The sequence below is a fragment of the Chiloscyllium plagiosum genome, chromosome 26 (assembly GCF_004010195.1).
Source record: "Chiloscyllium plagiosum isolate BGI_BamShark_2017 chromosome 26, ASM401019v2, whole genome shotgun sequence".
In the NCBI taxonomy this organism is placed as follows: domain Eukaryota; kingdom Metazoa; phylum Chordata; class Chondrichthyes; order Orectolobiformes; family Hemiscylliidae; genus Chiloscyllium; species Chiloscyllium plagiosum.
In genome coordinates, this window is record NC_057735.1 from 8,087,169 (window position 1) to 8,101,165 (window position 13,997).

Below are 13,997 nucleotides of genomic sequence, written 5' to 3' on the forward strand. Positions count from 1 at the left end.
AGAAAGTGATGGTGCAGCCCACCGTATCCTTCCAGTGGGTGGGGAAGGGTTCCGATCGCGGGCGGGAAGGAGGCTAATACCCGAAACGTCGATTCTCCTGTTCCCTAGATGCTGCCTGACCTGCTGCGCTTTTCCAGCAACACATTTCCATCTCTGATCTCCAGCATCTGCAGTCCTCACTTTCTCCTCATAGAAATTAATACACCAAATAATGATGAGTGACAATTAACTGTCAGACTGAGTTTAAACTTTACACCAGGCGGAGGGAAGGGGATGAAAGAATAAATATCTCTAAATGCTGGTTCAGTGGCCCCCCTACTCCAGTAAAACAGAAAGGTTGTGATAAGAGTGTTATTCTAACTTGTTGTGGGGCTAGTTCCCCAGAACCAATATCTCCCTGTGGAGCAGGTCACAGCCTCAAGCCCCGCCCATTTATTACCATAGAAGCGGGTTCCCGCCCATTTATTACCATAGAAGCGGTGCCCGCCTCCCAGAATCCGCCGCGCAGCTCGGGGGGAGGTCAGAGGTCACGGTGCGTGAAGCGGGAGCCGCCATTTTGTCTCCGTTTTCTGTTGGTTGTGTTTTCTTCTTGAGGCGGTCGCAGGGATCGGAGCCGGAGTCATGGCGTACCGCGGGCAGGCACAGAAAGTGCAGAAAGTGATGGTGCAGCCCATCGTATCCTTCCAGTGGGTGGGGAAGGGTTCCGATCGCGGGCGGGAAGGAGGATCAAGCTGCAACTCGAGGCCGCGGGCCTGGGCCTGAACCTGAACCCGAACCCGACACTCCGGACCAGACTCTCGGCCCGGGCCTGCACAATGGCATCGCGGCCGTGGAGCCAGCCTGCCCCTTTCTCTCTCCATGAGGCCTCCTGTGTCGGTCAATTTGCCGTGTCATTGGATGGCGAGCGGCTCCGCAGCACGAGCTCCATGTGCTGCCGGAGTCCGCCCTCACTCCCATTGAACCCCGGCTTTTTAAACTCACTGTTTTAAAGTTATGTTCCGTCCCGTGTTTAGAGCATCCTCAGGACCTGGAAGGACCGGTTACTCCTAGGAGTTTAGAACAATAAGAGACTTTATTGAAACAAAGTGGGATTTTAGGGAGATGCAGAAAACGTCTCGCTTTTTGGGGAAGCTTAGGTCTAGAAGATATAATCTCTCAGAGCAAGGAGTCCATTTAAAACAAACGGGGAACTTATCCTGACCGGTGGTAGTGAATCTGTGGAAGTCTTTACCACTCAGCTGTGGAAGCTTTGTCATTGAGTGTATTAAAGGTTGAGGTAGATTTTTAATCGGGAAAGGAATCTAAATTTATTGGTCAAAAGACAGGAAAGTGGAATTGAGGATTATCCGATCAACCATGATCTCATTGAATGGCAGAATAGTCAGTGGTCTAAATAGCCTACTTCTCTTATGTTTTGTAGGAATTGTTGAAACTAATAATCTGATATGCAGTGTGGTATGTTGTGGCAAGTGTAAAGTAGTTGCTCAGTTGTTTGGCACGTGGGGAGCCCTCATAAAGTATGATTGACATTTATGTAGCGCCTTTTAAAGTAGTGAAAAGCCATGAGTATTACTGGACAAAATTTGTGTCCAGGCCATATGAGATATTTGATTAGATGGCAAACGCCTGGTTAAAGAGGTAGATTTTATGATTTGTCTGGAAAGTGGGGTATGCAGTTAAATATATGCAGTCATAAATAACAAAGCACCTATAATCAGGAATGCTCAAGAGGTTTGAATCAGATGAGGGCAGAGATTTGAAATTGCTGGAGAAGTTCACCAGGTCGGTCAGCATCTGTTCAGAGGAAGGGTCACTAGAAACATTAACTGCTATCCCTGCGCAGATGCTACCAGACCTGCTGGACATTTCCAGCACTTTGTATTTTTGTCTTTGATTTTACAGCACCTGCAATTCTTTTAGTTTTTATGACAGATTTGTATAGTTGAGCAATATTGCATGGTGGAACTTGAAAACAAAGATGAAAACTTTCACATTGCAACATTGTTTGACCAGGAAACATTATAAATTGATTGAGTGTAGGGGTGGTGGATGAAAGAGCAATCCATTTGTTTGAATTGAAGTTAAATACTGCAGGATAAATGACATGGGAATATGTGCAAAATTGTGCATCATTTTGAAGCCACTTTATTATGCTACCATTATGAATTCCTATGTCAATGTTTATAAGAGCAAGTTTTGGTATAATACTGTTGCCCTGTATTTGTATCCATTCTGCAACTGAAGTTATCGAGAAAATATAATTATAATGTTGCTGTATTTACAGGATCATGATAAATGTGGGTATGGCAGTTTTACTGAGTGGAAACTTTTGTAAACATACCGAATCTAAACTTTCATCAGGATCTGGACATTAATATGGGTTTAGTCTCAGACCTGAATGTCACCTAGGTAGTGGAGTTAGCTGTCAGTACAAATTTGGATGCACCCAGCTTCATTGATTTTTGTTTTTGTCAGAGCCAGGTATAGACTTGTCTTCTGAATTTAATTCTATAAGCTAAAAGGGGGAATACCACTGGGGTTCATCTTCCTGATCCTCCAGTATATGCATTCTGAAAATGGTTGTTTGTGAATGTGGGATGAGGGTACCATTTGAGTTTACGATGCTCTGCAGTTTGTAGACAGTTATTTGAGATACATTTATTAATAACTATTTTTGGATTGACTTCAGTGCTGACATTAATCGTAGTGACTGCCCAGGCAAACACAACAGTACTGTGACTGTAAACAATTTTGAGGTAGGTATAACTATGCATCATATTTTCATTAGAATGGTGCCCATACCACAAACTGATTATCCAACCAAGCTGAGTGGTGAGTATTTTGTTCAGATAATGTATTGTTTGGATAACTGATCTGATTGTAAAACAAGTGGTAATTTGAGTGCCGGTTTTTCAAACAAGCCTCTGTTATCTGTCAATGTCCGCTATAATGCCGTTTAACTGGTAACTGAATGTTGAGTTGCCTAATGCCGTTTTTACAGGTCCTTGGGATCTTGTTCGGATAATCCGAAATTTGGATAATCGATATTCAGACAATTGAGGTTGCCTGCCCATCTCATTCAGATAATCAATATTGTTCTATGTACCTCGTATGCTGTCTATAACCAGTCTGTGGTATGGGCACCATTCTAATGAAAATATGATGCCTCTTATGATGGAGATGTTTATTATATAATATATATGTAAATATGGTAAAAACAATGACTGCAGATGCTGGAAACTAGATTCTGGATCAATGGTGCTGGAAGAGCACAGCAGTTCAGGCAGCATCCGAGGAGCTTCAGCAAAATCGACATTTCGGGCAAAAGCCCTTCATCAGGAATGATGAAGGGCTTTTGCCCGAAACGTCGATTTTGCTGAAGCTCCTCGGATGCTGCCTGAACTGCTGTGCTCTTCCAGCACCATTGATCCAGATATATGTAAATATGTTCCTTAACTGAGTGCAACAGAATCTTATTTTCAGATACCTTCAGAATGTAAGTACTTACTGTTTAACTTTTTACATAATTAAGTTATTGTGGCAGTGGTGTTTGATTGTACCTGCTCATAAGTGAACCCGGCTTAATAATGACTGCTGCAGTAGTTCATCAAAGAGCAGTTTAAATCTCGGCTTAATTGTATTCTTTTTGCTGAGTCAGATTTTGAGTTCATACCCATTCCAGAGACTTGAACACAATCTAATCTGACTCTAATGCATTACTGAAGGAGTGTTGACAGCTTAGAGATACTGTTTTATTCAAACTATCTGGATATAATTTGTTTCTGACTTTTTTCTTTACTTCAGAGATCCAGGATCCAAGTATGGTTATATGAACAAGTCAACATGAGGATAGAAGGCTGTATAATTGTAAGTATGAAAATTAGCCTGGAGTTCTGTTGTGTAGTTAATTGGGTTGTGAAAAGTGAATCAAGCTGTTTTGGTTGACAACAGACCAGAAAACCTGAAGTTGCATCAAGTTAGTGCAACCATCAGATGTTTTCTATAAGTGTGATGCCAGCTATAAATGCGATGTACTGTTTCCTTGTGCAAACTTGTACAAGATGGAACGATGGTGGTTTAAAGTATAACCAACCCCAATAATGCAAGCATGAGCCCTAATCTCAAGACTAGCTATACAACAATGCAACTTGAAAGAATTAGCTTTATTTGCTTTTGGAGTTGACTGCATGGTATCATCAGTAGAAAATGGTGAAAAATACAGAGGATTTGCAAACCTTTATCTATAACCTAACAGCAAGATAGATTAATGAAATTGGAGTCCTTAATTTGTGGTTTATCTGCAGTTATTAACATGAATGATCATACAGATAAGGAGTCCTCTTTACCTGCTCTGTTATTCAGTCAGATTATGGCTGTTCTGATTGAATAGCACATCCGCATTCCTGCCTACCCGCAATATCCATTAACTCCCTTGTTAGGCAGGAATTTATCTGTACAGTCAGTCTCTGGGTTGCAAGCAGGTTCTATTCTGGGGTTTGTTTGCAAGTCGATTTGTCCACAAATTGGAACACAATACAGGGCAATATAAAGGAGTTGTTCATAAGTACAGGAGATGTACATTTGTTAGGTCTTTAATTAAAAAACACCACTGTATGAGATTGCATTTGTAAATTGGGACCATGCTGGAATAATATCTTCTTGTGGCTATTTGTATACTGTATATGCTTGTACAGGAATAATTTTTAATTAATTGTGACTCCATGTGCTGCACATTGTTCTTGTCTGTCCTGTAATGGTATTACATTTTTTGGTGGGGATAATATTGCATATATCCCTAGCTGATCAAATTTCATTTTTTAAATTCCAGCAAACCAGTAGAAAAACTGGCTTTCATTAAATTCTTTTTGTTGAGAAAAAGTTTTTAAAATTAAATCTTGGTGGAAACTTGTTTGTACATGCATGGACAACCTTTTTGAAGTTGGTTGCATAAATAGATATTATTGGGGTACTGGGACAATACGTTTGCGTAAGAACTTTTCATTGCATGTGTGATGTGTCCTGAATGTTCTTGCTAATCCAATTGTTAATCATGGATATTATGGCCGATGGGGGAGGATAAGGATGATATTTCTGACAGAGGCCTGAAAACATATGAAACATTCAAGAATTTGCTCACTCCGCTAAACCACTATGATACATTTTGTCAGCTTGAGCAGCAGTATAAGTTCAAACCACTTGCAGTTGCAGAAAACTACTGATTTAGTTATCATTTACTCAGTGAGGACATATGGAGAATTTGTTGTTGCTTTGTCGAAAAAATCTATCCTTCTGTTGTAATTTAAAAATTTTTATTGAGAGCATCTGGGACAGATTTGTGTGTGGTTTATAAAATTAGAGAGCATCTACACTAAGTTATTGGCATTGCTCAAGTCCTGAAAAGATATCATGCGGACGCCTCTATTTTCTGGGGAAGAGAATTCCAAAGGCTCGCGAATGTCTGAGGCAAAAAAGAAGTTCCTTATTTCTGTCCTAAATTGAAGGCCATTTCCTTCTTAAACTGTGTCCCAGTTTTTCCCACAAGGAGATAGATCTTTTCAGCATGCACCCTGTCAGTTCATTTCAGCATCTTCTTTATGTCAATTGTGTCGCCTCTACTCTTAAACTCTAATAGGTACAGACCCAGCCTGTGTAACCTTTCCTCATAAGATGAACCCCTGCTGTTCCCTGTGTATCCTAAGTATCAGTCAAGTGGACCTTAACTGAAATATTTGTAATGCTATTGCATCATAGAACATAGACATAGAACATAGAACAATACAGCACAGAACAGGCCCTTCGGCCCATGATGTTGTGCCGAACATTTGTCCTAGCTTAAGCACCCATCCATGTACCTATCTAATTGCCGCTTAAAGGTCACCAAAGATTCTGACTCTACCACTCCCAGAGGCAGCGCATTCCATGCCCCCACCACTCTCTGGGTAAAGAACCCACCCCTGACATCTTCCCTATACCTTCCACCCTTCACCTTAAATTTATGTCCCCTTGTAACACTCTGATGTACCCGGGGAAAAAGTTTCTGACCGTCTACTCTATCTATTCCTCTGATCATCTTATAAACCTCGATCAAGTCACCCCTCATCCTTCGCCGTCCCAATGAGAAAAGGCCTAGCACTCTCAACCTATCCTCGTACGACCTATTCTCCATTCCAGGCAACATCCTGGTAAATCTCCTCTGCACCCTCTCCAAAGCTTCCACATCTCTCCTAAAGTGAGGCGACCAGAACTGCACACAGTACTCCAAATGTGACCTAACCAAAGTCCTGTACAGTTGCAACATCACTTCACGACTCTTGAATTCAATCCCTCTGCTAATGAACGATAATACTCCATAGACCTTCTTACAAACTCTATCCACCTGAGTGGCAACCTTCAAAGATCTATGTACATAGACCCCAAGATCCCTCTGTTCCTCCACCTGACTAAGAACCCTACCATTAACCCTGAATTCCGCATTCTTATTTGTTCTTCCAAAATGGACAACCTCACACTTGGCAGAGTTGAACTCCATCTGCCACTCCTCAGCCCAGCTCTGCATCATATCCAAGTCCCTCTGCAGCCGACAACAGCCCTCCCTCCTGACTTTCCGCAAAAGCCTACCATGGGGAACCTTATCAAATGCCTTACTAAAATCCATGTATACTACATCCACTGCTCTACCCTCATCCACATGCTTGGTCACCTCCTCAAAGAATTCAATCAGACTTGTAAGGCAAGACCTACCCTTAAATCATTCCTGCATCATTCCTTAAATAAAGACTGTTCATTTCTACTATTTGTAATCTGTATAGTTGTGCTCTTGAAACTTAATGAAGTCAATGGATTAAATTGTAAGTTGTTGGGGTGACACTTTGTGTGAAATGTTAAGCTACTGTGCTGTCTGCCTGTTGCACTGGATATTAGATACTATGACACTTTTTCAAGATGTGTGTGTTCTGGTGACCTGGTCACTATTTCTCCCTCAACTGATTATATCTTTTTCAAAATTTTAGTTTTTTTCAGGAATGCTGCTGGTTTTTTGTTTTCATGGGGGCATTAAGTTGTGTGTGTTTTGATCCCAAACACTGGTAACATTCAAGATTTGCATACTGAGAGCAACATTTGGTTTAACCTCAAAACCTGATGATTTATCATAGATGTGACAAAAAAAAAGTACTCAATTAGTAAGAACATCTTTGGATACCTTTTCTGTGGGTTTTTGGTGTGTCAGATCGATTTTCCAGCAGTAGAGGTCTCTGATTTCAGTAAAATCTATTAGCTGTATTCCCCTGCACAATTCTGGAGCATGGCTGAAATTCTCTAGCTTGAGTTTGTGAATGTGGATTTTGGTCCTGATTTGTAATTAATCTTCTTCTCTTAAGCTTGGCAAATGACAGTCCCAGCTGTTATGTAAAATAATGACTTTTTTTTTAACCACAGGGGTTTGATGAATATATGAACCTTGTTTTGGATGATGCAGAAGAAATTCACATGAAATCAAAATCAAGAAAACCATTGGGTAAGTTGGTTAACATAGTCCTCCTCTTTCAATAGTATATCTTTATTAAGAAATAATTGGAAGAAATTAATTGTGAAATCTCTTTTCTCCATTTAAGCTTTCCAAGGTATGTTCTCCTGCAGTGGTATCTTTTCTATTTAATCTGTTTCCTCCACTAAAACTCTCATTGATGCATTTGACATTTCAGTCTTTCTTTCAGGAAAAAAATTCATAGTCTGTGTTCTTTCTTTGGACATAAGTGTCACTGGCAAGGCCAGCATTTGTTATCCCTAATTGACCTAGAACTGACTGAAATGGCTCAGCAACAGAGAGTAGTTAAGAGTCCGCCACATTGGTGTGGATCTGGAGTCACATCTTGGCTAGAGCAGGTCCAATGACATTATATACCACTAAATCAGAGTGTTTGTTTCAGATTATTGTCAGGTTGCTCTGTGAAATTACTTTACTGGATCTGCTTAACTTGGTGCTTAATGTACCAAAGTAGTGTGACATAATAGCGGGGGAAATCTTGAGTAAAATGACTACAGACAATGTAGCACTATAGTTGGTATCAGTTCTTTATGGATAGTAAAAAGGCAAGTCTGTGTGGCTTACTGCCCTGATTGATATCTGCAGTTAACAATGAAAAATGTTAATTATGGGTGGAGTGTGGGTCTGATTGCGTTGCACTTCCAGGAATGTTAAAGAATTTCATTCAAGTGGCAGCCTTTTGTCTCGTAAGATGATGGTTTGAGGTAGGGTGGTCAACTGTGTAATAAGTTCATCATTTTCTACAAAGACTTAGCTGAGTTTTTTGAAGAAGTAACAAAGAAGGGTTTAGGGTAAGAGGGGAAAAATTTAAAAGGGACCTAAGGGCAACTTTTTCACGCAGAGGGTGGTGTGTGTATGGAATGAGCTGCCAGAGGAAGTGGTGGAGGCTGGCACAGATACAGCATTTAAAAGACATCTGGATGGGTAGATGAATAGGAAGTGTTTAGAGGGATATGGGTCAAGTGGTGGCAAATGGGACTAGATTGGGTTGGGATATCTGCTCGGCATGGACCGAAGGGTCTGTTTCCGTGCTGTACATTTCTATGACTCTATAAGATTGATGAGGGCAGAGTAGTAAACATGATCTATCTGGACTTCAGTAAGGCATTCGACAAGGTCCCCCATGGGATACTGATTAGCAAGGTTAGATCTCATGGAATACAGGAGAACTAGCCATCTGGATACAGAACTGGATCAGAGGGTGGTGGTGGAGGGTTGTTTTTCCAGACTGGAGGCCTGTGACCAGTGGAGTGCCACAAGGATCGGTGCTGGGTCCTCTACTTTTTGTAATTTACATAAATGATTTGGATGCGAGCATAAGAGGTACAGTTAGTAAGTTTGCAGATGACACCAAAATTGGAGGTGTAGTGGACAGTGAAGAGGGTTACCTCAGATTACAACAGGATCTGGATCAGATGGGCCAAATGGGCAGCAAAGTGGCAGATGGAGTTTAATTCAGATAAATGCGAGGTGCTGCATTTTGGGAAAGCAAATCTTAGCAGGACTTATACACTTAATGGTAAGGTCCTAGGGAGTATTGCTGAACAAAGAGACCTTGGAGTGCAGGTTCATAGCTCCTTGAAAGTGGAGTCGCAGGTAGATAGGATAGTGAAGGCGGCATTTGGTATGCTCTCCTTCATTGGTCAGAGTATTGAGTACAGGAGTTGGGAGGTCATGTTGTGGCTGTACAGGGCATTGGTTAGGCCATTGTTGGAATATTGCATGCAATTCTGGTCTCCTTCCTATCGAAAAGATGTTGTGAAACTTGAAAGGGTTCAAAAAAGATTGACGAGGATGTTGCCAGGTTGGAGGATTTGAGATACAGGGAGAGGCTGAACAGGCTGGGGCTGTTTTCCCTGGAGTGTCGGAGGCTGAGGGGTGACCTTATAGAGGTTTACAAAATTATGAGGGGCATAGACAGGATAAATAGACAAAGTCTTTTCCCTGGGGTTGGGAAGTCCAGATCTAGAGGGCATAGGTTTAGGGTGAGAGGGGAAAGATGTAAAAGAGACCTAAGGGGCAACTTTTTCACGCAGAGGGTGGCATGTGTATGGAATGAGCTGCCAGAGGGTGTGGTGGAGGCAGGGACAGTTGCAACATTTTAAGAGGCATTTGGATGGATACATGAATAGGAAGGGTTTGGAGGGATATGGGCCAGTTGCTGGCAGGCGGGACTAGATTGGGTTGGGATATCTGGTCGGCATGGACATGTTGGATCGAAGGATCTGTTTCCATGCTGTACATCTCTATGACTCTGTGAGAAGGTGCACTGCAGATCTATTTGTATAAGTTCATTGGCAGGAAAGTTGCAGTTGAAAAAGAAAACAAATATCCAATCCTTGAATTTGGTCTGTTTTATCATTTCAGTTGCTAAAATTTTATTGTACTTTGGAAAAATTCAATTATATGTTTACATCATACAATCATTTGATGTAAGGAATAATAATTGCCTAATGGTGCACGGTGTAACATCCAGTGCAGTGTCTCAAATAATTAACATTAAAGAATACATGTTGTCCATTTCTGATACTTAAATGTTTTTGCATCATTATTTTGCCAAGGCAGCCAACTGTAAATTACACAGCATTAATTCTAAATTTTTATAGTTGAAACAGAAGTCCATTCCCTTTTCACTTCTAGTTATATGCTTTTGGTTGTCTTTCATCAGACATCTACCAGTTTTGCTGAGATGCTGGCATTTTCTCATGAGTGTAAAGAGTTATGGATTTGAGTCTTATTCCTGCAGTTTAGAGCATTACAATGTTGAAATGTCAGCCTAGCTTCTGAGAATGTGCTTGTAGTGAGGGTAATGTCACCTTTGGAATGAAGCATTTACCTGAATACAGAAAAAGCGTCTCAGATAAAAGAATCCAGGATTTATTGGCTATAGTGCTTTGCATACCAAAAGCAAGGGAACTGCCTTATTTGCAGTGTAGTGTTCTGGAAGTATTCTTTCCTAATTTAGTCAGTGATAGTTGCTGGGTTGTGAAGCACTCCAGTAAAACAAACCATATTATTCTTTGTATTTCTAAATGTGTGGTAGGCATCCCAGAGCAAGTAGTGACTGGTTACTCCTATTGGGAGTCAAATGCTATTGCTTCTATTATTTCAATTTGCACCAAAATGCTAATTCACTTCAATAGTTTTGTGATCTTTTAACTGCACTAGTGTTGAGAACTTTCTTAATCATTTCTGTACCTATTTAAGTCATAGAAAGGCCTTCCATTAATGTATTGGGCAGGGAAGCTGACCAGATTTTCCTGTTGTTGAAACAATAATCTCTTCCTTTTTGTGCAAGCAGATATTGGGCCTGTGGGTTACTTTGTCATCTGAATGAATACTCCCCTTTAGGTAGTGAGTTTTCTGCTGAACTTTAGAGTAGGATTTGAATCCACAACCAGCTGACTTTGCTGCCAACTGACTCAAATTGATAGAGAGTAGATAGAAACTGGACCTATTAGAGTAAGTAAGGGTCAAGAGCAGGGGGGGGCACTGATCTAAACTAATTGACAAAGGAACCAAAGACCGCATAAAAATAAACATTTATGGAGTATTTATGAACTGAAATCTGCAATGAATATACCATACTGAAAAGATAGTGGAGTCGGTTTTAATTACTGTTTTAAAAATAAATTTTAGTAAGCTCATAAAGGAGGAACGAAATGTCAATATAAGGGGAAAAGGGGATGTGATGCTGTAACACGAAACATCGTACCAGTATGACTGACTGTGTTGACACAGGGAGGTTAAAAGGAAATGGTTGTATGTTTTCGATAAAGTCTGTTCTTAATGAGTTTTTCTCTGTCTTTCAGGTCGTGTTATGCTAAAGGGGGACAACATCACCTTATTACAGAGTGTCCACAGTTAGGAATGGATTCACTGGCATTTCAATGCCTTACTTACTATGGGAAAAATTGAACACAACCTATTGATAACATTTCAGATACACTGTCGAATGAGTGACCAGGGCTTAAACTTTTTTTGAACCTCACTACAGTAATAATTTTGAATAAAAAAGTTATAACTGTCTATCCTTCCATGTTATTTGTAGTTGAACACAAAGATTGGTACAATCTTATTTACTTCAGTTTGTTACTGTAATTTCTGACTACTGCCAGCGCAAACTGGATAGTATGCTATTTGGCACCAAGGGAAAGCATGTTAGGATGCCTGCTGAAGTGATAGTCTGCAGTTTATTGTCTTGTGAGAGTATATAATGTTGCATTTTCTATTGTCTGGCAATCAAATGTTGAAATCAAATAGATTGATCCTCCAGCTGATGACTTAGGTGAACCTGACCAGAATAGCAGCTACATGTTGATCATTGTTGGAATCTGGCAGAGTGTCAATTATCATCTTTGCAGTTAGTGAAGAAAAAGCAGGAGAATGCCTAAAACTTAAATCTTTGATTAGCATATCATTGAAAAGAAATGACATTGTACGATTGCTATGTAAGTATTGCAGGCAAAAAAATTCTAGTTAAACTTTTAATGGTATGCCAATGAAAATCTGACTCGCCCAATATCTTGCATTTAATATTCTGGTGAAATTTGCTTTGCTTTTCAAATGGTTTAACATTTTCTCTTAAGAAAAAAGTTACAGACTTGTATGTGGCACCAAGAGATGGACAGTATAGTACAATGTTAACAATTGCCTTTGTACAAAGGGTTTAAGTGTGAGAGCTACCTGGTATTCCCTGTTTCCCACTCGGAGAAAGTAAATATTATTATCTCACTGTGACATTAGGTCAAAAGTGAATTCAGTAGAACACTAGCAGTATAATTTTTAGCTTAAAATTCTCAATTTTTAAATTTGTGTAATTTTACCATAGAACAAAGTTTATGATGAACAATTGTATGGCATACAAAGTCCTTTTTGGGTTACCTTGCACAGACTAGGTGATGTCCTGTTTAATGTAAAACCTGTTCTTAGTTCTTTTCCTGTCTTTGCAACAAAAGAATGCGCAGTTGGTCTTCCCAGTGGGCATTCAGAAGACCGAGGTGTGATCACCTATCCATTGGCTGTGTGACTTGTTCTCAACGCCTGTCAGCAATAGAATACATGTTAGCAGTTGATGTATACTACGTTTCCTGTAATTTTTTATTTAATCATGGTAGACCTGATGGATCAGGCAGTGGGTACAATGATGTTTTGCTTTTCAGCCTTCACTTATATAACTAAACATTCTCTATATGGCATACCATATTGTTTCTCGCCCTTTCCACCACAAGCTGCAGCTGACATGTCAACTTCTAGACACAGTTTATCAACTGTCACCCAACAGTGAACACCATCTTTATCTGAATATGACTACATGATTTCAGATAGTGACATTGTACTGTTTTATTCGCAGTAAATTAATTTTTTTATGTATACAACTGATGTAATGTGTGCATAAATATGCGGTGTTAGCATCATGATTCTCTTAATTCTGCGTATTCACCAGTTTCATGGGTTACATTCAATGCTGTTTATATGTTGAGAATATTTGAAACAGCTGAAGTACTAAGTTGTCAAAAGCTAAACTTTATTCCCTCTACTGACCTCAAAGAAAAGCACATTAATCTGGTCTTTGATTATCTTGTCATTATGTGAAGTTGCAATGTCATCCTGTATAAAAGCACTTCCTGCAGCTGCTTTTGACATTTTCACTGTTAAAACAGTTACTTTTTTTTTGGAGGGTAAGGTTGATAACATGTAGAGAACGAATTAATGTGTGTGGGTTGGGGGTTTGAGTCAAGTAGAATGTGTTTCTATAGGTAGTATATATAGAGTCAGTGAAACCTTTGAGTTGTCATATAACCTGCAATAAAAGAAGACAGTAGTTACACAAATTTACATATTCAAAGTCAAGTTAAATGTCACTTAATACATAAAAGCAACATTTTTTCGATTTATCTGTACATTTAATTTTGAATTTGTTTGTCACTACTGTCACCATTTGAGATGAAAATTTTTTTCATCCAGATTGATGAGCTTGTGGAATACTCTGTCACGGAAAGCAGCTGAGACCAGAATAGTGAGTGTTTTCAAGCATTAGGTACAAACGTAAGAAACAGGAGTAGGCCATCTGGTCCTTCAAGCCTGCTCTGCCATTCAACAAGATCATGGCAGATCTTTTTGTGGGCTCAGCTCCACTGAGCCCTGGTTAACCATAACCCTGAATTCCTTTACTGTTCAAAAGTCTATCTATCTTCGCCTTGGAAGCATTCATGAGGTAGTTTCAACTGCTTCATTGGGCAGGCCATTCCATCAATTCAGAACCCAGTGGGAGAAGGAGGTCTTCCACAGCTGGGTCTGAAATATGCTCCTCCTTGTTTTGAGGCAATTTCACCCCTAACCACCAAGTTCTACTTTCACCCGCCAGTGGAAATAATCTTCCTGATTCTAACTCATCTATTCCCTTCATATGTTTCCATAGGGGTCTCCCTCGCTTCATTCTTCTAAAATC

The 13,997-nt window shown here is 40.0% G+C and overlaps 1 protein-coding gene across 1 annotated transcript; it reads left to right on the forward strand.

Moving 5' to 3' along the window:
- Positions 1-519: 519 nt before the first annotated feature.
- snrpe (small nuclear ribonucleoprotein polypeptide E) lies at positions 520-11,575 on the forward strand. The gene is made up of 5 exons (XM_043716423.1): positions 520-675; positions 3,470-3,496; positions 3,805-3,867; positions 7,438-7,516; positions 11,359-11,575. Exons 1-5 carry the CDS (start codon positions 622-624, stop codon positions 11,412-11,414), a joined length of 279 nt encoding a protein of 92 aa, XP_043572358.1. The 5' UTR covers positions 520-621; the 3' UTR covers positions 11,415-11,575.
- The last annotated feature ends 2,422 nt before the right edge of the window (positions 11,576-13,997 follow it).

Coding starts and splice junctions, on each gene's coding strand:
- snrpe (XM_043716423.1), top strand. CDS start 622: ATGGCGTACCGCGGGCAGGCACAGAAAGTGCAGAAAGTGATGGTGCAG. Junction 3,497..3,804: donor TTTTCAGATACCTTCAGAAT/GTAAGTACTTAC, acceptor TCTTTACTTCAG/AGATCCAGGATCCAAGTATG. Junction 7,517..11,358: donor AAAATCAAGAAAACCATTGG/GTAAGTTGGTTA, acceptor TCTGTCTTTCAG/GTCGTGTTATGCTAAAGGGG.